Source organism: Nomascus leucogenys, chromosome 17 (assembly GCF_006542625.1).
Source record: "Nomascus leucogenys isolate Asia chromosome 17, Asia_NLE_v1, whole genome shotgun sequence".
NCBI lineage: Eukaryota > Metazoa > Chordata > Mammalia > Primates > Hylobatidae > Nomascus > Nomascus leucogenys.
Genome location: NC_044397.1, coordinates 45,021,660 through 45,048,240, shown reverse-complemented (window position 1 = coordinate 45,048,240; position 26,581 = coordinate 45,021,660). Strand labels below are relative to the sequence as shown.

Below are 26,581 nucleotides of genomic sequence, written 5' to 3'. Positions count from 1 at the left end.
TTCTGTGTTTCAAACAATACTTTTCTGAGCCGATAGGAAACTCACTGTTGTAGGCTTTTGTTGGCAGAGCAAAGAGTTTCTGAATTCCAGTTGCCTCTCTTTACAACAGCAAGAGCCCTGCTGGGTGGTCTGAATATAGACATTCACTGTGGCTGCTGGTGTTGGGAGGTTTTGATATCAAAGAGGTCCTGTTCTCCCCAGAGAAATGACAGCTCCCTTTCACCTTTCAACTAGGGAATTGTGGAGGAGAGATTTGGAGAAGGCGGGAAAGAAGAAAGGTGGAAAGATAGAAGTGGAAGCTGAAACAGAGAGAGGGCTTTGGAATTTAGTGGGAAAATAGGTTCCTTGCAGAATGTCCTATGCAGATGTGTGGCAGCCAGAGGACTGTGGAAATAGAGGCCCGGCCCCGGGGGGCAAGTGAGGCTTTCAGTTCCTCATGGCCTGTGCAGGGCCTGGAAGTTTCTGCCAGCACCACTGTAAGGACCTGGAATCAGCGAAGGGAACAATGACATAGAAAAAACCTGGGGACAGGACAAGGTGGCCATCCACTATGGGTGCCCCTCGTTAACAAAGGTTGATGCCAGCACAACTCACAATTGCTCTCTGAGACCATCCACAGGGCACAGGATGATGGACATCTTAAGAGAGGCCAGCAGTGACCCTGAGGATAACAGACATGCCAGAGACACTGCCTCCTGCTGTCAAGAGACTATATATGGTTATGTTTGAAAAGTTGAGAGAGAAGTTTGAACTTTGAATTAACTAACCAAATTTGCTTTATTTTTTATTTTTATTTTTTTTTTTTGAGATGGAGTCTTCACTCTGTCACCCAGGCTGGAGTGCAGTGGCGCGATCTCAGCTTACTGCAAGCTCCACCTCCCGGGTTCATGCCATTCTCCTGCTTCAGTCTCCCGAGTAACTGGGACTATAGGCGCCCACCACCATGCCCGGCTAATTTTTTTTGTATTTTTAGTAGAGACGGGGTTTCACCGTGTTAGCCAGGATGGTCTCAATCTCCTGACCTCGTGATCCACCTGCCTCAGCCTCCCAAAGTGCTGGGATTACAGGGCGTGAGCCAGTGCGCCCGGCCCCAAATTTGCTTTTTTAAAAATTTATTTTATGTTTAAACATTTTAAATTCTTTTTTAGAGGCAGGGTTTCCCTCTGTTGCCTAAGCTGGAGTGCAGTGGTGCAATCATAGCTCACTGCAGCCTCAAACTCCTGAGCTCAAGTGATCCTCCTGCCTTGGCCTCCCAAAGCACTGGGATTACAGGCATGAGCCACTGTACTTGACCTCTAGAGATGGCTCTTAATACAACTTCCAGCTACCTAAACTTCAGAAGTTTTCGGATTGACAAGTGAGACCGGGGACCATGAAACCTGATGTCGCTTAGATGTTTTTTAAGTGAGCTGGTGGGTGGTGGTCCTAGGACACAGAAAGTCTTTGGCCCTACTGCCTGCATTTCAGAATAGCAACCTCTGAGTGTATTGAGAAACCTTTATAGTCATTGATGTGGGAATGGCCTCAACACTTGACTACCCTCCTTTTACCGGGAATCCCATGAATAACAGAGAAGATAGGGTTTTTTTGTTTGTTTGTTTTGTTTTGTTTTGTTTTTGTTTTTGTTTTTTTTAGATTGCAACTGAGTCATCCAGGCTAGAGTGCAATGGCACCATCTCGGCTCACTGCAACCTCCGCCTTTTGGGTTCAAGCAATTCTCCTGCCTCAGCCTCCCGAGTAGCTGGGATTACAGGTGCCCACCACCACACCCAGCTAATTTTTGTATTTTTAGTAGAGACGGGGTTTCACTATGTTGGTCAGGCTGATCTCAAACTCCTGACCTCAGGTGATCCACCCGCCTCAGCCTCCCTAAGTGCTGGGATTACAGGCATGAACCACCGCGCCTGGCCAGAAGAAAACTTTAAAAAGAAAAAGGAAAAAAAAAAAATCAGTGAGAACCCAGGCAATGAAACCTTCTCCCAGGGCAGCTGTGTTCCTGACTTTGTAAACTTCTAACTTCTGTACCATGGGCCTGAGTTGGGGCAGTAGGGGAGTGGGGGGAGGCAGGGGTAGCCTGGGAGAGCAGGGGGTGTAGGCAGAAGGTCTGTCTTATGGATAGGAGAAGGGGAACTCTGTTGCTTCTGAAGCATCCTAGGGGTGTGGGAGTGGACCTCAAGCTCTAGGGTGGGTCTTCAGAAAAGCTATGTCGAAGAAAATTTGCATCAGTCAGAGTTACGCCAGTAAGGAAGATGTTATTCAAGATGATAGCGGAAGCTAACCCTGACTCTGCTGACACCATGGGCTGGAGGGTTTCTAAGCATAAGCACTGGGGTGCCCTAGTGCAAAAGTCGTGGAGGATGTTGGGGGTAAGGTTGCTCGGTGGGATGTGCCAAGTACATTGAGTTGTTCCTGAGTTTGCAAATTTTTTTTCTGTGATTGGGTCATCTGTGGTTGCTGGGCTCAAGCGATCCTCCTGTCTCATCGCCTCAGCTACCTGAATAGCTGGGACTCCAGGTACGCACCCCCCATGCCTGGCAGTGTTTTTTCAAGTTAATGGTAGAAGAGAAGGGAGGTCGGGGTGAGAGTCAAGAAGCCCGTCTAAAGTCCAGTCAAGCTGAGTCTAGGTCAACCGTGTCCTTGCCCCTGAATTCCACAACTTCTGTTTCCTCTTAGAGGATCCTCTCAATTGTGACACTTTGCCTTTTGCCCACTAGATGGCACTGCTGCAGTGCTCGCTTCAGAAACCTAGGCGATGGGAAACTGTCATAGACCCAGGCAGGACTTTATTGGCAAGAAGATTTTAATGCACAAATCTCTTCTACTCGGTGGCTTGTCTCTGGATTCCTCTCTATGGTGTCCATGGGGCCTTGAATGCCATATTTAAACTTAGAGTTTTGCTGAAGCACACAGCCCTGTCATAAGAGCAATTGTATGCAGATTAGGGTTTCCCTGCTCACGCTTGCCTTTGGGATGTGGGCCACCAGGATTGGCCTTTGCTTGAGTGTCTTGATGGGCAGAGTTAACTAGCTCCTGGATGGCTCATGACCTCAGCGCTCTTGTTATAACCACAAGAGTTGATCCTTGCTCTGCAACCCAAAGACTTGATCTGTTGTATCTGAAGGATATGACCATAGAGGTGGGCATTTATTTTATTTTATTTATTTACTTACTGAGACAGAATATCACTCTGTTGCCCAGGTTACAGTGCGTTGGTACAATCCTAGCTCACTGCAGCCTCGAACTCCTCCCGCCGCAGCCTCCGGAGTAGCTGGGACTACAAGTGTATGCCACTATGCCCAGCTAATTTTTTTATTTTTGTAGAGATGGAATCTTGCTATGTTGCCCAAGCTGGTCTTGAATGCCTGGCCTCAAGTGATCCTCCCACCTCTGCCTCCCAAAGTGTCAGGATTACAGGCAGGAGGCACTGTGCCTGGCCCAGGCAGGTATCTTTGACCCAGTATATGGCAAAATTTGAAGCTTAGAATCAAGAAAGCTGAAAGCAAAGACAAAATGGGGGGGGGGGGGGTCTGTTATCAGGACAGAGTCTAGAAAGCCCTCTGCAGAGGTTTCCCCAGGGCATGGCTGAATCACTCTGGAGCACATCAGAGGTGACAAACAGGCTCTCATAACCTCTTCTGACCTGAGCCCCCTCCAGGGACCCAGGTATGAAAGCTGGCTGTGATAACCCAGGAAATTAGCCTGGGATATTGTCAGGTTACCTGGGCTGGTTAAGAGGTCTGGGGTGGACAGATGGAATGAGATGGAGTCCCTTGCATGGTATCCAGCACGCAAGACATTTTGGTTGCTATTCTTTAAAAATGCATTACTGTTACTATTCTTAGTGACCAGGGGATCCATACTTTGAACTGCTACCCGCCTTTAATACTTTTGGGGGTTTCACCTCTGAGGATGGTGTCTGACATCTTGCTGTGCCCTAGCAAGGTAAGATCTGAGCAAGAACGCTTCCTTGGTGGCTTCTTTTTTTATTTTTAAAATTTTATTTATTTTTTAAAAATAAAGGCCGGGCACGGTGGCTCACACCTATAATCCCAGCACTTTGGGAGGCCAAGGCGGGCGGATCCCAAGGTCAGGAGTTCGAGACCAGCCTGACCAACATGGTGAAACCCCATCTCTACTAAAAATTCAAAAGTTAGCCAGGCATGGTGGCGCACACTTGTAATCCCAGCTACTCAGGAGGCTGAGGTAGGAGAATCGCTTGAACCCAGGAGGCGGAGGCTGCAGTGAGCCAAGGTCACACGACTGCACTCCAGCCTGGGCGACAGAGCAAGACTCCATCACAAAAAATAAAAATAAAAATAGAGATGAGGTCTCACTGTGTTGCCCAGGCTGGTCTCAAACTCCTGGCCTCATGTGATCCTCCCACCTTGGTCTCCCAAAGCTCTGGGATTATAGGCATGAGCCATGGTGCCCAGCCCTCTGCAGCTTCTTAACAAGCTCATAGACTCATCAGGGCCTCATGTGTAGGATTCAGGGAATCTGTAAGCTTGGATGGGAAAATGATTCCCTTTGTTTCCTTTACCTCTAAATGAAAGATAACATTTCCTTTAATTATGAATGTAAACAACAAACCACTGTAGACAAAAAAGAACCTGACCTTTTGTCACCAACAGAAATCACAGATTTTTTTGTCAAATTACAGGTGCTGCAGAAATCTTGTAATAACATTGATGCTCATACAACTTTGAAATTATAGCGATTAGACCCATCACTTATAGTCTATTTAATGCATTAATCAAAAGTACACATAGTCCTAATAAAGTATACATTATTTATTTATTTATATTCTTTCTTTCTTTCTTTTTTTGAAAAGATACAAGTTCTCACTTTGTCTCACAGGCTGGAGTGCAGTGGCGCCATCATAGCTCACAGCAGCCTCGAACTCCTGGGCTCAAGCGATCCTCCTGCCTCTTGGGTAGTATCTTTATAGCAGTGTGAGAACGGACTAATAAAATTTTACAGTGTTAAACCCTAGATTTTTTTTTATAGTGATGCATTTTTTCACTTTGGCCTCCCAGGTAGCTGGGACTACAGGTGGGCCAACATGTCCAGATAATTCTTTTTTTTTTTTAGAGATGGGGTCTCGCTATTTTGCCCAGGCTGATCTGGAACTCCTGGTTTCAAGCTATCCTCCTGCCTCTGGAAGGCCCCCAAATGCCTGGAGGTACAAGGCCAACCCAGGGCTGGTACCATGCGTCGCAGCACAGGCCAGGGCATAGAAGGGAACGTGTTCGCCAGCTCTGGTCTCCTCTGACCACCCCTCATCCCCACCCGCATCACTGCTCCGCCCGGGAAGAAATCACTGAAGCCTCACAACCCTCCTGCTCGCCTTCATTTCAGAGGAAAGGAAGCAGCGGAATCAAGGCCAGGCGCAAGCAGGGGGCGCCAGAGCATCGGTCTTCAGAGCCCGGCTTCCCCGGCTGAGCTCCCGCGCGGGACGTCCAAGGAGCCTGCGGCCGCTCCCCGCAGACGCCTGCTCAGGGCGCCTCGCTCCTCAGGTGGGCCTGGGGTGCTCCAAACACACGGCTTACCCCGGCCAGACCTGGCCTCGGGCAGCCCATGCCGCTGCACAGCTTGCTGTCGCTGTATACCTTAAAATTTGCATTCCCTTCAACAGGTGGTAGGACATTAGGGGGAAGCCACGACCAGAATGCCCTTCAGATTTCCAGCGGGGGCGGTGCGCCTGCAGGTGCAGAGAGAGCCAGCCCGCACGCCTCCCTTGCGAGACTGGCACTCCCTGCGTCTCCCTCTCCCTCCCTCCCTTCCTCCCTTCCTCCCTTCCTTCCCTCCCTCCCTTCCCTCCCTCCCTTCCTCCCTTCCTTCCCTCCCTCCCTTCCTCCCTTCCTTCCCTCCCTCCTTCCTCCCTTCCTTCCCTCCCTCCTTTCCTCCTTCCTTCCCTCCCTCCTTCCTCGTCTCCCTCCCTCCTTCCCTCCTTCATTTTTCTTCCCTCTTTCCTTCCTACTTTCCTCCCTCCCTCCCTCCTTTCTTTTCTTTCTCCTTCTCCCTTTTCTTGCTTTTTATCCTTCTTTCCCTCCTCTTTTATCTTTCCTTCCTTCTTCCCTTCTTTCCTCTCTCTTTGGCTTTCTCTCTAAATATTTCTCTCGTCTCTATTTTTCTGTCGAATTCCCTGTTTATTTCTTCTTGTCACTCTGTACTTGTTTTTCTGTGTCTCTTTATCTCTTTTCATCTCTCCTGTCCCTTTCTGCCTCTCTCTTACTCCTTTTCCCTCTCCCTCTCTCTGTTACACACACACACACACACACTCTCTCTCTCTCTCTCTCTCTCTCTCTCTCTCTCTCTCATGATTTTCTCCTAAGCCTGCAGCTCTCTGAGGCTGGAGGCCAGCTCTGCAGCTCATAAAACCCGGGAATCCGCAGGGATTGCAGTGGGTGGGCAGCCTCTTTTATCATTGCTTCCGTATTCGAATACTGCAGGCCCTTTTGCGACTCCTCCTCCAGGCAGCCTCGCCACAGGGCACAGTGCAGCCTGCATTGTGGGTGGTGGTGTGCAAATCCACAGGTGCTAGCATCTCACAGAACATTCTCCATCTACCACCAATGACCCGAGTCACCTGGGATAAGGTACCGAACCTCTCTGGGTCTGCTTCCTTGTTTAAATGGGTCTCTCCAAATTAGATTAAATCTTGTATCTAAACAGGGGTCTTGTGAGACTTGTGTGGAAGACAGTGTGGGGTTTTTGGTTTGTTTTAGTTTGTTTGTTTTTTGAGATGGTCTTGCTCTGTCACCCAGGCTGGACTGCAGTGGTGCTATCATGGTTCACTGCAGCCTGGACTCCCTGGACTCAAGCAGTCCTCCAACCTCAGCCTCCCAAGTAGCTGGGACCACAGGCATACACCACCACACCTGGCTAATTTTTTGCATTTTTTGTAGAGACAAGGTCTCACTATGTTGTCCAGGCTGGTCTCAAACTACTGAGTTCAAACAATCTGCCCACCTTGGCCTCCCAAAGTGCTGGGATTACAGGCGTGAGTCATCCAGGCGTGAGTCATCCTGCCCTGCCTGTAGACAGCTTTTGAAATGGCTCCCAGCGATTGCTGCCTCTTGCTATTCACACCCCTCTATAATCCCCTCCCTTTGTGATGGGCCAAACTGAGAGACTCACTTCTAGCAGAAAGATTATGGCAAAAGTATGGGATTTCACTTCTCATATTTGGATACACAAAATTGATTTCTATTAGGCCAGCTCTTCTCACGGGTGCTCCTTGCTCGCGTGCTTTGATGAAACTGTACTGTCATGAGCTGCCCTACAAAGAGGCCCACATGGTGAGGAACTCAGGCCTCTGGCCTCTGGCCAACAGCCAGTAAAGAACAGAGGCTCTCAGGCCAACTGAATCATCCCAACAATCGTGAATCTTGGAAAGGAATCTTCCCCCAGCTGAGTTTTGAAATGTCTCTAGCTGTACCCGACATCTTAATTGCAGCCTGGGAGAGCCCTTGAAACAAAGGGCTCCCCAAAGCTGCCTTGAGGAGACGACCCCCAGAGACTATGAGGTGATAAGTGCTGTTGTTTTAAGTCATTGGATTTTGGGAGAATTTATTATGCAGAAATAGATAGCTAACACAATATGTAAAAGATGTTGTGTTATAGCTAGAGCAGGCTAAAGTGCAGCAACAAATAACCCCAGACATGAAATGGCTCAACAAAACAATCCTGGTTCGGTATTCAGGTCAATGAGGAGGGTCTCTTTCCTGCAGATATTTAGGGACTTACATTCCTTCCCCCTTATGGCTCTACCATCCCCTAAGGCCCTGTTGTTTTCTGCATCCAGCCCAGAAGGGGAAAGGGAGCGTGGTCAAGGCAAACTCACTCCCACAAAAGCGCAGCCCCAAAGAGCTACCTATGATATCTACTCACAGTCTTTTGGGGAAAGTTATTATTATTATTATATACTTTTTAGGGATGGAGTCTTGCTCTGTCATCCAGGCTGGAGTGCAGTGGTGAGATCTCAGCTCACTGCAACCTTCACCTCCCAGGTTGAAGTGATTCTCCTGCCTCAGTCTCCCAAGTAGCTGAGATAATAGGCACACATCACCGGCTAATTTTTTTGTATTTTTAGTAGCAATAAGGTTTCACCATGTTGGCCAGGCTGGTCTCAAACTCCTGACCTCAAGTGATCTGCCCACCTAGACCTCCCAAAGTGCTGAGATTACAAGCATGAGCCACTGTGCCTGGCCTCTCTTGGGGAAAATTATATCACGTTTCCACTTACTTTCTAAGGAGATTGAGAGCTATATCTACTGATGGTGGCTCCAATCTTAGAATGCATAGTATACGCCTAGCCTCAAACTACTCTATATATTGGCCCTAGGGAGTCTGGCCCTACCTGGGCTCTTTGTCTCCATGTCACTTCTGAAATTGTCAGGGACTTGTCTACTGAGAAGTCTACTGAGAAGTTCTTTCCTTTTTACTTTTCTTTTCTTTTTTTTTTTTTTTTTTTGAGATGGAGTCTTGCACTGTTGCCTGGGCTGGAGTGCAATGGCACGATCTTGGCTCACTGCAACCTCCGCCTCCTGGGTTCAAGCGATTCTCCTGCCTCAGCCTCCCAAGTAGCTGGGATTACAGGCACCTGCCACCATGTCCGGCTAATTTTTCATATTTTTTTTAGTAAAGACGGGGTTTCACCATGTTGGCCAGGCTGTTCTCAAACTCCCAACTTTGTGATCCACCTACCTCAGCCTCCCAATCCTTTTTTCATCTCATACCTGGCCCATGTGTCCTCATGCTGCCTAACCACAGCCTGGGAGAATCTTCTCTCCTCTGGCCTGCTTCTACTCAGGCTGTAGATTCGACAGAGTGTTTGGTCTGCTTCAGTGAGTGGCTTTTGTGTGGGGCAGTGGTTGATTTATTTCTAACTCACCTACAAAATTCTGCACTCTGGAATGTTCCCACCCAACACTACATCTTCATCTTCAGGTCAAACCATTGTACCCGAATTTTAGACTACACTGTTTCTGAATCAGCAGAAATCTGCTCCTGGAGCAGTAAAGATGATGTTCAATGGCATATGAAGAAATCCAGATGACTGTGGCATAAATCAAAGGTTCATTTTCCACTTTGTTTTTCTCTCTTGTAAAGAAACTCTTAAGTAGGCACGCCAGAGTTAGTATGGTAGCTTCATCAGGAGCCTTGATATTTCTTTTGTTTTTTTCTTTTTGTTGAGATGGAGTCTTGCTCTGTCGCCCAGGCTGGAGTGCAGTGGTGTGATCTCGGCTCACTGCAAGCTCCGCCTCCTGGGTTCATGCCATTCTCCTGCCTCAGCCTCCCAAGTAGCTGGGACTACAGGCGCCCACCACCACACCTGGCTAATTTTTTGTATTTTTAGTAGAGACGGGGTTTCACCATGTTAGCCAGGATGGTCTTGATCTCCTGACCTTGTGATCCTCCCGCCTCGGCCTGCCAAAGTGCTGGGATTACAGGCATAAGCCACTGTGCCAGGCCCAGCCTTGATATTTCTACTGCACTGTTTCAAAGCCACTTTTATCTTTGTAAAATAGTTTGCAAGATGGTTGCTTCAGCTCCAGCCATTATGTCTGTCTTCCAGGCAGCAGTAAAAAGAGAAGGCAAGGGCCAAAGGGTGTATCACCCAGCTGAATTATCCTCTTTAAAAAGCATTCCCATAATTCAACCCAATGACATCCACTTACCTCTCATTGGCCACCCCTGTCTGCAAGGGAGGCCAGGAACTGTGGTTTTCCAGCTGCATGCATTGCGGAACACAGCAATATGGGGTAGAGTTATCTAACCCAAGAAGAAGGGGAACTTGGGTAGGCAGCCAGCAGTCTCTGACACATCCTCTTATTCTCTAAGGGAGCAGAAAGATGGATTCCCACAGATCCAAGTCCCAATTGGCTTTTCTGTAATAGCTATTAATGGTATTGACTAAAGTGTCTGTATCACTGCACTTTTATGGCTCTGCTGAGAAGAACACCCCAAGGCCACCGGCTCCCTTGTTATAGCTAATAATGGCCCAGTGTTAGAAAATGGCAGTGATATCTCTTGGGCAAATGGATGACCACTTCTCAGATCCAGGCATCCAGAATTCGCCAAGGCTGCCTGAGATGATTGCATGAGACAATGCCCATGGAATGTTTTTTAAAATTAGTATTAGACTTTATTTTAGAACAGTTTTAGATTTACAGAAAAATTGAGTGAGATCGTACAAAGAGTTCTCATAATTTACCCCCCGCCACCACACACACAACCTTCCCCTATCATAAAAATCTTACACGAGTTAGATATATTTGTTAGAATTAATAAACCAATATTGATAAATCCTTTTGTTTTTTTTTTGAGACCGAGTCTCACTCTGTCATCCAGGCTAGAGTGCAGTGGTGCAATCTCAGCTCACTGCAACCTCCACCTCCCGGGTTCAAGCGATTCTCCTGCCTCAGCCTCCCAAGTAGCTGGAATTACAGGCACAAGCCACCACGCCCAGCTAATTTTTGCATTTTTAGTAGAGACAGGGTTTCACCATGTTGCCAGGCTGAATGATACATCGTTATTAACTGAAGCCTGTTGTTTATTCAGATTTCCGTGACTTTTATCCTTATATCCTTTTCTTCAGTTCCAAATCCCATTCAGGATACTATATGACATTTATTTGTCATGTCTCCGTAGGTGCCTCTTGGTTAAGAGGCGACATTTTCTCAAGCTTTTCTTGTTTTTAATGACCTTGATGTTTTAAGGAGTACTGGTCAGATATCTTGTAGGGTGCCCCTGTATTGTAATTTGTCTGATGTTTCTCTCATGATTAAACTGTAGTTATGGTTTTTTTGGGAGGAAGATTGCAGAGGGGAAGTACAATTTTCATCACATCACATCAAGGGGACGTTATGGACAAGATTTTTGACAGCTGATGTTGACTTTGATCACCTGGCTAACACAGCGTTTGTCAGCTTTCTCTGTGGTAAACCTTTTTTTCTACCTTTCCATAGGGCATTCTTAGGAAGAAAGTCACTATGCGCAGCCCACACTTAAGGAGTGAAGAGCTGTGTTCCCCCTCCTTTACATAAAGTAACTACATAATTTATTTGGAAATCTTCTATATATGAGATTTGCTTCTTCTCAATAAGAAATTTTGAAACAGCCAAGAGTCTATGATCATTTCTTCTCCATCTGCTAGACCTAAAATATGCCTGTTGCATTTTCTTGAAACAAAAAATTTAGGAAGGCACATTTGACTTTGCCCATGATTAAATATTAAGTATTTTTTTAAAATAAATAGTGTGTTTTCTTTTCCCCTTTGAGAGTCATCCAGTTAAATAAACTTTGAACTGTCAAGTCTGGTTCTCCTCTCTACAAGTGACATGTAGCAAATACAGCTTTCATCTCCGAGCTGCTGCTCCCATGAAAAGGCGGCTCTTGGACACCCATTTCTGTCACCTGAGCACACAGCTCACATTGTTATCAGCACTTGGATGCTGGGACAGGGAGCCATCAGAAGGGTCACCTAAGAACAGTGGGGTCATGTAGGCATGGGACTAGCAGTAACAGTCAAGGCTTGAACCTCTCCAGGCACACAGGGCTCCCTCCCTCCTGAAACCTCCATCCCAGCTTTGGGAGCATGGCTCTGTTAGAAAGCAGGTTCTTTCATTGAGTCAAAACCTTCGCCTGGCTTCCATCCATTTGGTCCCATTCCCATTCTCTAGGTCATAAAGAACAAATTCATATCATTTCCCAATGATGTTCTCATCTGCACACACACCCTTACCATGGCCCACTGATTGTTCAAAGCATTGATGATGATCTGCCCAAGTCAGATTCCCCCCAGCCCAACGCACTTGGTTCTTGATTTCTTCATTGTTAAGATGTGACTTCCAGGCTCATTAACACCCCAGCTGTTCCCCTTTGAGTAGACTTTGAGGTGCCTCCTGGATTTTCTTTTCTTTTCTTCTTCTTCTTATTTTTGAGACAGGGTGATATGGTTTGGCTCTGTGTCCCCACCCAAATCTCATGTTGAATTGTAATTCTCAATGTTGGGGGAAGAAGCTGGTGGGAGGTGATTGGATCACGGGGGCAGATTTCCCCCTTGCTGTTCTCATGATACTGAGTGAGTTCTCACAAGATCTAGTTGTTTAAAAGTGTGTGGCACTTCCGCCTTCACTCTCTCTCTCTCTTTCCTGCTCCAGTCGTGGAAAGACGTGCCTGCTTTTCCTTCACCTTCCACCGTGATTGTAAGTTTCCTGAGGCCTCCCAACCATGCTTCCTGTACAGCCTGTGGATCTGTGAGTCAATATCTTTGCTTCATAAATTACCCAGTCTCGGGTAGTTCTTTATAGCAGTGTGAGAACGGACTAATTCACAGGGTCTTGCTCTGTTGCCCAGGCTGGAGTGCGGTGGTGTGATCATAGCTCATTGTAGCCTTGAACTCCTGGGCTCAAGCAATCCTCCTGCCTCAGTCTCTGCAGTACCTGGGACTATATGGCATGTGCCACCATGCCTGGTTAATTTTTAAATTTTTTGTAGAGACAGGGTCTCGCTATGTTGCCTCAAACTCCTGGCCTCAAGTGATCCTCCCACCTTGGCCTCTAGAGGTGCTAGAACTACACACATGAGCCACACACCAGGACTTCATCCTGGATTTTCTACCCTAAGACCCCATAGGCTTCTTATGGAAACTGCTGACTCATTGATGCAACTTAAATAAAGCCCATCTCATTTTATATCAGATGCTCGCTCAGCCCCAGATCCTCTAGTTTGCATTAGTACAGCTGGTTTTTTTTTTTTTTTTTTTTTTTTGAGACGGAGTCTTGCTCTGTCGCCCAGGCTGGAGTGCAGTGGCGTGATTTCGGCTCACTGCAAGCTCCACCTCCTGGGTTCACCCCATTCTCCTGCCTCAGCCTCCCGAGTTGCTGGGACTACAGGCCCCCGCCACCACGCCTGGCTAATTTTTTGTATTTTTAGTAGAGATGGGGTTTCACTGTGTTTGCCAGGATAGTTTCCATCTCCTGACCTCGTGATCTGCCCGCCTCGGCCTCCCAAAGTGCTGGGATTACAGGCGTGAGCCACCGTGCCTGGACTAATACAGCTGGCTTTTACAATGAAAATGCAGGAACTTAAAGTTATTCCATTAAATGTAATTGTGTCCTGACCCTGTTGCGTATCATATATGTATATGAGGTTGTATGCATCTACATGCAAGTCTTAGTGGGAAAGGAGGTTCAGAATGACGTGAAACCGTAGTTGAAATCTCTCTGCGTGGTAGGATTATTGATGCTATTTTATTTCCATTATTACTTACCTGAACTATCATTTTTTCTTGAATGAACTTTTTCATTATTTTGCAATTTACCAAAAAACTTTCGAATCTCACGTAAGTCAGACTATTTTCTCAGCCTGCTGAGGACTCTCTGAGCTATTTCAGGGAGAACTCGTCACTCTTTGAGAATCCTTAAAGTGCACAGTTTTTGGCCCTTTAAGGTGAAAGACAGACGCAGAAGTGTGACAGGAGGTTGGAGGTTGAGGCAGCACTTGGCTGTTGTAAAGCAGTTGTTTTTTTCTTTGGAATGAAGCTCCTCCCAGGGCCTGAGTGCATGTGTGCATGCGTGCGCACGTACACACACACACACACACACACACACACAATGAATCTCTGCTCCTTTAGCATTTAAGGTTCCACACCAATGTATCTAGACATATTCCTGCAGATCCTCCCTGCCCTCCTCCTCTCTCATCTAAGGTTTTCATGTTAGAACAGGGAGAGCAGAGCAAAGCCACATGGCAGGCAGTATAGCCTAGTGGTACCGAACAAGAGATTTTTCTTTACGGTAAAGACAGGGTCTTGCTATGTTGCCCAGTCTGTTTTTGAACTCCTGGCCTCAAGTGACCTTTTTGCCTTGGCCTCCCAAAGTGCTGGGATAACAGGCATGAGCCACCATGCCCAGCCCAGAACAAGAGATCTGAGTGAGACAGACGGAGGTCTGAAACCCAAACCTGCCAGGTACAGACCATGTGATATCGAGACTGGTTATTAATCTCCCTGAGTTTCAGTGTCACCATCTATAAAGAGAAAATGATAGCACCTGCCCATAAGCCTGCTGGGAGGATGAAAAGAAGGTGCCTATAAAAAACTCTGCAGGCTGGGCGCGGTGGCTCACGCCTGTAATCCCAGCACTTTGGGAGGCCGAGGCAGGCGGATCACAAGGTCAAGAGATGGAAACCATCCTGGCCAACATGGTGAAACCCCGTCTCTACTAAAAATACAAAAAAAAAAAAAAAAAAAAATTAGCCGAGTGTGGTGGTAAGCGCCTGTAGTCCCAGGTACTCGGGAGGCTGAGGCAGGAGAATCGCTTGAACCCAGGAGGCAGAGGTTGCAGTGAGCCGAGATCACACCATTGCACTCCAGCCTGGGTGACAGAGCAAAACTCTGTTTCAAAAAAAAAAAAAAAACCTTTGCACAGTGCCTGGCACATAGGAAGTGCTCAAATCATTGTGGTACTTATGGTTAACAGTGACAATGATCCTTTTCTGCCCTCCTCACTGGGCAGCATGCTTGAATCTACCCTATCAGAAAATATCCCTGGCAATGCAGTTAACAGCAGCCTGATAAACAAACCAGCGTACCCACAAGATAAATCCAGGCAAAGCAATAAAAACAAAACAAAACGAACAAAACAATCCCAAACAAAACCAAAAGCCTTCCCTGTATTTGAGAGAAATAGTCACCTTCCCCCACATCTGGCCTCTGGTGCTCAACCTCTTCACCCCTCTGGGAAATTCTTTTAAAAAGCAGACATCTTAAAATGAAGCAAAACAATAACACACTACAGCAAGTTCTTCCCAGGACACCAGTGGAAAGCAGTGGCTATGTCCTCCGTGGAGATCGAGGGGCTTTCTTCCAAGAAGCTGTCATCACTCATACTTATCTCACAGCAGTCAAGAGTGAGGCACGAGTTCGGATGACACCTCTGGGATATTGTCACATGCACTGGAGCATGGAAGGTCGTCATGGATGGCTGCATACAGGTTCTTCATAGCAGTGTGAGAACAGACTAATCCACAGGGTGTTGCTCTGTGGCCCAGGCTGGAGTACAGTGGTGTGACCATAGCTCACTGCAGCCTTGACCTCCTGGGCTCAAGCGATCCTCCTGCCTCAGTCTCTGGAGGCTGGCAGGGCGGATGAGGATCGGGAGTCTCTGGTTTTCTTTCTTCCCAGCCTCTTGCAAGTTTCCTTTGCTTTGTCACTGTGCCTTCACCTGGTTACTGATTAGAACCTCATGCAAACTCTCCAGAAAGAAAAACAGCTTCTTTCCAGGGGCCAGTGCCTGATTCTACCCTCTAAATGAATTGTGAGGTTGGGCATGGTGGCTCAGGCCTGTAATCCCAACACTTTGGGAGGCTGAGACAGGAGGATCGCTTGAAGCCAGGAGTTCAAGATCAATCTGGACAGCATGGTAAGACCCTGTCTCCATGAAAAATTTAAAAATTATTGAGGCACGGTGGTGTGTGCCTGTAGTCCCAGCTGCTCCAAAGGCTAAGGCAGGAGGATTGCTTGATCCCAGCAGTTTAAGGCTGCAGTGAGCTATGATTGCACCATTGCACTCTAGCCTGGGCAACAGAGCAAGACCCCATCTCTGAAAAATAAAATAAAATAAAATAAAATTATGGTAATGGCTTTGATAAGTATTTAGAACCCCATTAATTTGGGCACGTTTATAGTAGGTTGGGTCTGAGATTTTGGGGGCAAAGGGAATCTGAATTATAAAACAGTGGTAGTATCAGTGCAGTCTCAGGGTACACCTGAATCAGAACTTTCCTCTAGTTCCCACGTGAGCCCCAGGCAGAGGGCACTCTTCAATGAAGTGGGTACAAATAGCAGACAGGTAGGATCCATCCTAACGGGGGCCTCTGAAGCACTGAGAAGACACACAGGTAAATAGCTTTTTGTTTAAATTTTTCATTTTCTGAGCCTTATTCATATGAGCAAATGTATGGCATATTTTAAACTCAAGTATCACAAATTCTGAATCAAAGAGGTTGCAGCTTGTATCGAGGAAAAGAAATCAAGGGGTGTAGCCTCTGGCACCAGAAGTTTGGTTTGGTGCCTTGGTCTCCTAGGACTGGAGATTTCATTCTTTGTGTATTTTCAAGGGCAAAATATCTGGGGAATAATTGAAAAACTGAGCAGCCTATATCTTCCTTTTTTTGTTATCTGCATGGTGGGATTACAAGTGCTCTGCTTCATAACTAACCAGAGGCTGTGCCACAGGCCTCTGTAGAAATCTCAATACCCAAAGCTCATGCTGTTGCCCAGGGCCTATTGCAACAGTCCCACCAAAAGCTTTACTTTTTCTGCCTTTCCAAGTGGCACAGTGAAGGAGAGCCCAGACTCTCAGGACTGGAGGAGCAGGTATAATATTAGCTACCAATGAACTATGTATTCAGGAAAAAGATTAGTACAATCGATATTGATGAAGTCCACCAAGTATCCCTATACCTCACTCTGACCATGCTTTCCAATGTCCTACCCAGCAAACTGTGAGATTTTGTTCTTGATACAGTCTGGATATTTGCCTCCTCCAAATCTCGTGTTGAAATGTGATCCCCAGTGTTGGAAGTGGAGCCCGGTTGGGAGGTGTTTTGGTCCTGGCTTGGGTAATGAGTGAGTTCTTGCTGTATGTACTCCTGTGGTGGTTTAAAAGAGCCTAGAACCTCCTCCTCTCTCTCTTGCCTTCTCTCTCTCTCACAAGGTGATCTCTGCACGCATCAGCTCCCTTTCACCTTCCCCCATGAGTGGAAGCAGCCCACAGCCTTAACCAGACCAGATGCTGGCACCATGCTTCTTGTGCAGCCAGCAGAACCATAAGCCAAATAAACCTCACTTCTTTATAAAAGCACCCAGCCTCAGGTTTTCCATAGTAGCAACTCAAATGGACTAAGACAGTTCTTTTCCCCACAAGGTAAGATAGGAAGAAAAGCAAGAGGTAGAAACACCCACTCTGCGGGTATTTTTTTCTCTTAGAGATAAGAGCTGCAGTTGGTTTGTTGGTAGCACCTCCTTAGCAAACTCCTCAACAAGATAAAAGGACGTGTGTGTAATGGAAAGTGACTCAAGCTGTGCTTCTCCAACTAGGGATTTGCAGGCATCTAGGCAGCCTCTGACTTTTGCATGTACAAGATGTCTGTAAGATTTTCAAAGCTTTTTTGTCTTTATTTTGGTGATTATCAGAAAATTAGGTCAGGTGCAGTAGCTCACCCCTGTAATCCCAGCACTTTGGGAGGCCGAGATGGGCCATTCACTTGCGGTCAGGAGTTTAAGACCAGCCTGGCCAACATGGTGAAACGCCATCTCTATTAAAAATACAAAAATTAGCCAGCTGTGGTGGCACACGCCTGTAGCCCCAGCTACTCAGGAGACTGAGGCAGGAGAATCGCTTGAACCCGGGAGGCAGAGGTTGCAGTGAGCTTAGATCATGCCACTGTCCTCCAGCCTGGATGGCAGAGTGAGACCCTGTCTCAAAAAAAAAAAAAATTAATATGAGCATCTTCTGCATTACCTGGATGGCCCAGGTGAGTACTGAATGTGGCTTTAGTTCATGTGTTTGTGTGCCAACAGCCCTGGGGCTAAGCTGTTCTACGGGAATTGTCATAAAAAAGAGAAGAGAGTGGTGTAAAAGAAGAAGAGAGTGGTGGTTTTCTTTTTGTTGTTGTTTTTGTTTTTTTGTCGAGACGGAGTTTCACTCTTGTTGCCCAGGCTGGAGTGCAGTGGCACAGTCTCAGCTCATTGCAACCTCCACCTCAGCCTTCCAAATAGCTGGGATTACAGGTCCTCACCATCACGCCTAGCTAACTTTTCTATTTTTAGTAGAAATGGGGTTTCACCATGTTGGCCAGGCTGGTCTTGAACTCCTGACCTCAGGTGATCCACTCACCTTGGCCTCCCAAAGTGCTGGGATTACAAACGTGAGCCACTGTGCCTGGCTGAGGGTGGAGATTTTAATAGAAATGTGTTTGTTGCTCAGGAAAGCTGCTAGAATATAAATTCCCAGAGAGCAGGATTTCTATCCTCTTTGCTTACTAATTTACTACACCCTAGAGAGAAAGTACGTGCTCAATAAATAGGGGGTGAATGAATGAAGTGTGAGTAAACATTTCCAAAATACTTCAGAATACAGGAAACTAGTGGGAGAATCAGGTTATCACGAGGCACAGAAGAACCTCTGCTGGCTCAGTTGGTGCCACATTCACATCTGAAGCAGCAATGATTCCATTTCAGTAAGTGACAGTGCCACCAGGTTAAATGAATACTGTTAACTGAAATTTTATCTAATTTGTTGGTTTGTTCATATCGACTTGTAAATTTATTCTTATTTTATAGCTGCAATAGACCTATGAGTAGAAGCCATTTTATGTTTACACATATTTGAGAAACACTATAGTAAAAAATAAATTAGGTCAGCCCTGAGGGTCTGTGAGAGTTTTTTTCTTTAGAAGGATGCCACTTATTACTCTACTTAAGAAATACTACCAGCCTGGGTGACATAGTGAGATCTCATCTCTACAAAAGAAAAAAAAATAGCCGGGTATGGCAGTATTGAAGTGGCGTCGTTGTCTGGGGTGAATACCCAGGGTTCATTGTCTCACACCAAGAAGATTAAGGACACAGACCAGACACACAGGAGGAGTGAGTTTAGGAGCAGAGGGTTAATAGGCAAAAGAAAGAGAAAGGAGAACAGGTCTCTCCCTTGTGAGAGAGAGGGGTTCCTGAAAAAGAAAATCCGGCCCTTGGACTGCACCTGATTTTATAGGCAGGCTTGAGGAGATGGTGTCTGATTTCCATAAGGCCCATAGATTGGTTCAGCCAGGTGTGATGCTTACATAGTGCGCGGGAGAGGCTGGTCACCCCATTCTAACCTTATTATGCAAATGGGGTCTTTGCCTGGCTGGTGCCATATTGTCTTCCTCTTACTGTCCACATGATTTGACAAAGAGAAGGGAAGATGGAGCCACCGTGTTGGACATGCTGACTCCCAGGTAGCCTTATCCTATTAGCACAGCTGCCAGCATTCACCAGCGCAAGCTTCCAGCTTGCTTTTCTCTGTCTGAAGCTTGATTTCACAGGCTGCTCTTTGTTAGAAAGGAAAATCATTTGCGGGTTGCTTTTTATTAAAAGGAAAACATTACCAAGGACTTCTTTGCCCTTACTATCTGCCTAAGTAATTTCTTCTTAACTCCTGTATCAGTATGTGCACCTGTAGCCTCAGCTACCTGGGAGGCTGAGGTAGAAGGATCGTTTGAGCCTTGGAGTTCAAGTCTGCAGTGAGCTATGATTGTACCACTGCACTACAGTCTGGGTGACAGAACAAGACACTGCTTCTAAAAAAAAGAAAAAGAAAAAAAGAAGAAGAAAAGGACACACTGGATTAAAATTGTCAACATTATACACCCCATCCTGCAGGAAATGGCATATGGCTTCTCTAGCCAAGAAAGTTAACCATTTCTCCAGATGGCAGAAATGAATTCTATCCGCTGATCAAGGTGCTGCCCACGGAATAGAGGCTGTTTTCCTTATAGTTATGGCAGCCGTGTGCAAGCTTAAAGGGGCCCATTGACTTTGGGGCATCCTGTAGCTTAAATTTTTTTTGTGTTTTAGAGACAGGGGTCTCATTCTGATGCCCAGGCTGGAGTGTGGTGATGTAATCACAGCTCACTGCAACCCGGGTAGTTTTTAAATTTTTTGTTTTGTAGAGACAAGATCTCATTATTCGGGTTTTGTTGTTGTTAGTATTGTGTTGTTTTGTTTTTTTCTTGAGACAGTCTTGCTCTGTCTCCCATTGTCACCCAGGCTGGAGTGCAGTGGTGCAATCTCGGCTCACTGCAACACTCCACCTCCCAGGTTCAAGAGATTCTTCTGCCTCAGCCTCTGAGTAACTGGAATTATAGGCGTGTGCCACCATGCCCAGCTAATTTTTTTGTATTTTTAGTAGAGACGGGGTTTCACCATGTTGCCCAGACTGATCTCGAACTCCTGACGTCAGGTGATCAAGCCTCCTTGGCCTCCCAAGGAGCTGGGATTATAGGCATGACCACCACACCCGGCCAGAGGTCTATTTTGCCTAGTCTGGTCTCAAAGTCGTGGCCTCAAGCATCCTCCCGCCTTGTCCTCCGGAAGCACTGGGATTACAGGTGTGAGCTGCCATGTCCAGCCCTCACTGTAGGTTTAAATCTCATCTGGTGACAAAGATTAGTCTTGTCTTCAGCCTCCAGAGGGAGGGGCAGTGGGAAGACGTTCTTGAGATTCAGATCATGCTTCGCTCACTGTTAGAAAGAGTTTTCCTGCCTTAGAACAACCTGTCTCTAGAGTTTATCAAGCAGATACTGACTGATTACTTGGACAGGTAGGCGGGCATCCACTAGGGGAGTGGGTAAGATGCGATTGTGTTCCTGGAGGAATATGAGCCCATCAACCATGTATTAAGGATGATAATAATCTCTGGTGAGGCTGGACAGTATCCTGTCTTCTGGAACCATCCACAGCATCATCGATTGATCCCTGTCCGGCTCTACTTGTTTCCGTTCTTGGTTCCTTGTTTTTGGCTAATCAGTATTGGGAGGCTGTATCAATACCCAGCAGAGGAGGGCAAGCTGGAAGCCACATGTGTGAGGTCCATCCATCGGCTGGGGCCTCTTTGGGGGAAAGAACACTGGAATTTTCTAGTATGCCTGGAGCCCTATTCATGCCAATAGGCATAGACCCCATTTCATGATTGCTTGGGCTACAGGGTGGAAGCCCAATATATTGTATCTGTTTTCTTCTCTTAAATAGGAGCTTCCAAGGGCAAAAGCCATGCTACTTCTCTCTTCATCACAGTGCCTTGCACTTAATGCATTTTAGCTCAGTCTCCTCCCTTCCTCCTTTCCTCTCTCTCTCCTTTCCTTTTCCAAGAAATCATAAGGGCCAGGTGCAGTGGCTCATGCCTGGAATCTCAGCATTTGGGAGGCTGAGTCAGGCGGATCACTTGAGGTCAGGAGTTTTGAGACCAGCCAATGTGGTGAAACCCCGTCTCTACCAAAAATACAAAAATTAGACTGGCGTGGTGTCAGGTGCCTGTAATCCCAGCTACTTGGGAGGCTGAGGCAGGAGAATCGCTTGAGCCCGGGAGGTGGAGGTCTCCGTGTGCCAAGATCGTGCCACTGCACTCCAGCCTGGGCTGGACGGAGCAAGACTTCGTCTCAAAAAAAAAAAAAAAAGAAAAAAGAAAGAAAGAAAAAAAAGAAATCAAAAGGAGCAAACCACAGAGGTGTCCAAATATATTTGTTGAACAGAACTGAAATGCACCTCTGCACTTTGGGGTTGAGCAGTGATCCCCAAACTTGGGTCTAATGAGACTTATCTGAGAAGTGAAAAAACAGGGAAGCCAAGACACTCAGAGATTCATGATTGTGGGACATCAGGAACTGATCATCGGCAGGTACAGGGAGCTCAGATGGAAACATGAGGCTGACACCCTGACACTCAGCAGGGACTGGGCTCCTGGCTTCAGCCACTGGGCTTGTTGAAGCCTGGGAAGGCTTCATGAACTGCCTAGTTCCCTACACAGGCTCCAAGCCCTTTGCAAGCCTTTTCCTGGCTGGCTGTGACCCCCGCCCTTCCCAGAAAAGCACTGGCAAAGAGGAAGGAGGAGAAATAGCACGTCAGTCAATGATAACCTACTCACTGCAGCCCTGGGCGAGTGACCTGCTCTGCCCAGGGGCCTCCCTCACTTTATGAAACCGGGTTGTTTTTCAAGGATGGTAGAAAAAATATCAGATGAAAAAAATGGCTTCAGAAACTCACATAAAAAGGCTTGGAGTGGCTTATAAGGGCAGCGTCTGGCCCCCAGTGTGCTGGTTCTATCTTTTCCAATTCTTCTCCTTCTCTAGCCCCCAGCATCCATCTAACCAGAAAGAAAACATGTGAGATGCCTGAAATAACAGAGATTCAAAAGCATTGGCTTTGACAGCTTGAGCATTTACCAGGACTACCATCTGCAACATTTTTTTTTTTGTTTTTTTGTTTTTTGCCATATACATTGAGTGGAAAAAAAAATTAGAGGAAAGAGAAAGAAATGGTCACAGCTAGGGGAGGGCAGGAGCCCTGGTGTGAGGGGAAGGGGCTGGGCAGGGCAGGAGGGTGACATAGCCAGAGCCCAGCCTCCTGTCCTGTCCTGCATTCTCCCCCACGGCAGAGGGGACCATGGAGGGTGCTCAGATCAGGAAACGGATCTGTCCCTTCTCAAACTATAGATGACACCAATGGCTGACATAATGAAGGAGTGTGAGATTTCCCTTCAGCCCAAGGCTTGGAGTTTGCTGCCCTGGCCATCCCTGTGCAGAGATATGGGGTCTCCAGAACCTTTTTGTTTTCTTCTGTTTTGTTTTGTTTTGTTTTGTTTTGTTTTTGAGATGGAGCCTCACTCTGTCACCCAGGCTGGAGCACAGTGACGTGATCTCAGCTCACTGCAACATCTGCCTCTCTGGTTCAAGCGATTCTCCTGCCTCAGCCTCCCAAGTAGCTGGGACAAAAGGCACATGCCACCATGCCCAGCTAATTTTTGTATTTTTTTTAGTACAGACGGGGTTTCACCATGTTGGCCAGGATGATCTCTATCTCTTGACCTCCTGATCCGCCTTGGCCTCCCAAAGTGCTGGGATTACAGGCATAAGCCATGGCGCCCGGCCTTGTTTTTGTTTTTGAGACAGAGTCTCGCTCTGTCGTCCAGGCTGGAGAGCAGTGGTGCAATCTCAGCTCACTGCAACCTCCGCCTCCTGGGCTCAAGAGATTCTCCTGCCTCAGCCTCCTGAGTAGCTGGGATTATAGGTGCCTGCCACCACACCCAGCTGATTTTTGTATATTTTAGCAGAGATGGGGTTTCTCCATGTTGTCCAGGCTGGTCTCGAACTCCTACGGATCTCCAGAACTTTTATTTTATTTAATTTATTTTTTTCGAGATGGAATCTTGCCCCGTTGCCCAGGCTGGAGTGCAGTGGCACCATCTCGGCTCATTGCAACCTTCGCCTCCTGGGTTCAAGCAATTCTCCTGCCTCAACCTCCCGAGTAGCTGGGATTACAGGGTCACGCTACCACGCCTGGCTAATTTTTGTATTTTTAGTAAAGATGGGGTTTCACCATGTTGGCCAGGCTGGTCTTGAACTCCTGACCTCAAGTGATTCACCCGCCTCAGCCTCCCAAAGTGCTAGGATTACAGGCGTGAGCCACCATGCCGGGCCATCCAGAGCTTTTAAATTCTCCCAAAGGACTTAGGACAGATCCTTTCCTCCCACCAGGGTCCTGCTTCTCTCTCTTGCTTCGTTAATTCTTCTTCACTCCCTTGGTCCATGGCCACTCCCAGTGCCATCAGGCCCAGATGGGACCCCATGGGGTCAAGAGGGTGTTGCCCTGGGATGCTGACCTCATGATCTGAGCAGTCTCCCCAGGTATCCTGATCCCATAGGGGGAAGCTGCTGACACATGGTGCTGATGTGAACAGCACCTCCAGGCTACTGGACCTTGTAACCAAGGTTCAGAGCTCAGAGCACATGTGCTGGTACCAGAGTCTCCCAGGGGTCCTGAGCCAGCATCCCCCACGCCACATAAGCAAAGTGAGCCATCTTGTCCTGCCACTGTGTGGCCCTAAAAAAGGGGGGGTGCCAGATGTGGTAGCTCATGCCTGTAACTTCAGCACTTCGGGAGGCCGAGGCGGAGGATCACTTGAGGTCAGGAGTTCCAGACCAGCCTGGCCAACATGGTGAAACCCCGTCTCTTAAAAAAAATAAAAATAAAAAAAAAAATAGGTGTGGTGGCAGACGCCTGTAATCCCACCTACTCAGGAGGCTGGGGCAGGAGAATCACTTGAACCTGGGAGGCAGAGGTTGCAGTGAGCGGAGATTGCGCCACTGTACTCCAGCCTGGATGAGAAGAGCGAAAAAAAAAAAAGGTGGAATTTTCTGGACGGTGGCAGGAAGGGCCAAGTCCCATGGTAAGTCTCCCCTTCCTTACAGCTTTCTGTGCCAACTTGATGTTCCTAACCTGGGACACAAAAGGGTTAGTAAGCGAGGGTCAGGTGTCCAGTTCTGTCCTGCTGTGAGGGGGAAAAGGCAAGTGCGAGGGTAGACCGGCATTGTCTTAGTCAGCCCCAGTGTGCGGGGGCCTTTTGCCTTTACTAAGAGCAAACCCAGACCTGGTGCACTGACTCACACCTGTAATCTCTGCACTTTGAGGGGCTAGTCTTGAACTGCACTAGTGCAGATCCTCTGCACTAGGAGGATCACTTGAGGCCAGGAATTCAAGACCAGCGTGGGGAACATAGCAATAACCTGTTTCTCAAAAATCAGCCAGGTCTAGTGGCCTGTGCCTGTGGTTCCAGTTACTCAGAAGGCTGAGGTGAAAGGATTGCCTGAGGCCAGGAGTTTGAAACGAATCTGGGCAAGATCCCTCTCTACAATTTTTTAAAAAATTAGCTGGATGCAGTGGCTCACACCTGAAATCCCAGCAGTTTGAGAGGTGAAGGTGGGAAGATCTCTTGAGGCAAGGAGTTCAGGCCCAGCCTGGGCAACATAGCAAGATTCCATCTCTACAAAAATCTTTTTTAAAAAATTAGCCAGGCACGGTGATGTGTACCTGTAGTCTCAGTTACTCAGGAGGCTGAGGTGGGAGGATCATTTGAGCCCAGGAGTTTGAAGCTGCAGTGGGTCATGACTACACCACTGCACTCCAGCCTGGGCCACAGAGCAAGACTCCATCTCAAATAAATAGATAAATAAATAACACTAAACCCTCAAAGTCAAAGAAGCTCACCCCTATGTCTCCATCACTCCCCTCCCCACAGTTCTGGAGAAATCAAGACACAAAGGAGGCCGCTCTGGGAAGTGCTAACATGTATTTATTCCACAAGGTCGGAGATGGGGTGAGGAGATATCACCAGTAAGATGTCACCAAATGAGACACTGTGAATCCCACACAGGGCAAGGGGGCAGCTACAGGGTTCAGCTCTGGGCAGGGCTTGGCCAGGGACAGTGTGGGGAAAAAGAGATGGGGACTGGGAGATGGGACACCCTCCCATCGGGGGCACCCCACAGGGCAGGGCTGAAACACATCCTTCCGGCCAGTGACATGGGGCCAAACCCACACCCTTCTCATCCCTCGTCCCCATCCAGGTGAGTAATGAAGCAGCAAGCCCAAGGCCACACAGCTAGGTCAGCATCGTCACACACTCGAGAACGCACAGCCGGACACACACACACACACACCCTGCCACGCACAGCACGCAGGCACACACACGCTCATGCATGCACACGCGTTCATATATTAACTCTGATTTATATGTGCACCCTAACCAGAGGGCAATCGAAAAAAAATTAATACTCTTCAGAGAGGAAACGACTGCCTTCTCCTCTGCCAGCCAGCAGAGCGTGGGGTGAAATGAGGTGAGCCAAAAGCATCTTCGAGGGTCCTGGCAGCCTTTGCTTCAGCCCTTAGGTTCTGGATGGAGGACCGCTGCTGCTCCCCGGTGGCAGCCTCCGGGCTCCCTGGTCCTTGACCCAGCTCCATCCTGCGGGGCCCTTGCAGCTGAGCTCCTACTGCAGGCTTAGCCTATTTCTGTCTCTGGCTTCCTCTAGACACAGGCAGCAGAGCTGGCCCAAGTACACTGATAAGAGCCTAGTGCCCAGGTGATTAGGAGAGAAAGCATCAGCTCCATCAGGTCATCTCAGGAGGGGCCAGAAAAGTCCAGAGCTGCAGTGCCCAAAGCTACCCTGGTGGGAAGGGTTAGGGGCAGTGGCTGCCTTTGGGCGTGAACAGGCAGGTGTCATCTGGGTAGAAGTAACCTCGGAGGAAATAGTGCCCGGTCCTTGCTGCCTCCTTTTAGGGTGGGGAGCTAGGACATGGCTGAAGCCCCCGCTGCCTCCCACTGTGTTGATGGCTGGAGTTCAGCAGCTGCTGCTGCAAGAGATGAGACACAGGAGGGGACCCTGCCAGTCTCAGATCCTGATTCTGGGATGGGAGATGTGGAGGAGAACTGGACAGTCTTGCTCCTCAGTACCAGGTCCACATCAGAGGCTGCAGAAGACAGCTCTCGGTTTCCCAGAGAAAGGGTGTGGGGCTTTTCCAGGGTGCAGGAAACTTGTGGGCAGCTGAATGCCTAAGAGGGGACAGAGTTTTCATCCGGGGTCCCTGTGCTGCCCTGGAGAAGCCCTGGGGGGCCCATCGAGCACCTGCCGGCCCGTTGCTGTCTCTCCGCCAGGGCGGCTTGTCCAGATGTTGGAGGGAGCATCCATGTCCTGGGGGCCAGGCTCCAGTGCCCCAGCTCCCTCCCTCTACTTGATGGAGTTCTTGATGGTCCACCTCTGACCTGTGCAGCTGCGGAGGATGAGGTCGATGCCAGCCAGGCCCCGGTTCTCCACCTCCAGGCAGCGTCCCGTGCCCTTGTTCATGATGGCTCCGTTCTGGGAGGGGGCAAAATCGAGAAGACAGAAGAAGAGAGAGAGGAGAGAGAGAGAGCGAGAGATATAGAGAGGAGAAAGAGAGACAGGAGAGAGAAAATGACAAAGAGAAAAAGAAAAAGAG

General features: G+C 47.9%; 1 protein-coding gene across 1 annotated transcript in view; it reads right to left on the bottom strand.

Moving 5' to 3' along the window:
• Positions 1–24,877: 24,877 nt before the first annotated feature.
• The window catches only part of GALNT17 (polypeptide N-acetylgalactosaminyltransferase 17), a 585,735-nt gene continuing 584,031 nt past the window's right edge, over positions 24,878–26,581 (bottom strand). The window contains exon 11 of the mRNA XM_030795950.1: positions 24,878–26,460. Coding sequence (XP_030651810.1) covers positions 26,332–26,460 — 129 coding nt within the window. The 3' untranslated portion in view covers positions 24,878–26,331. The remainder of the gene's footprint in view (positions 26,461–26,581) is intronic.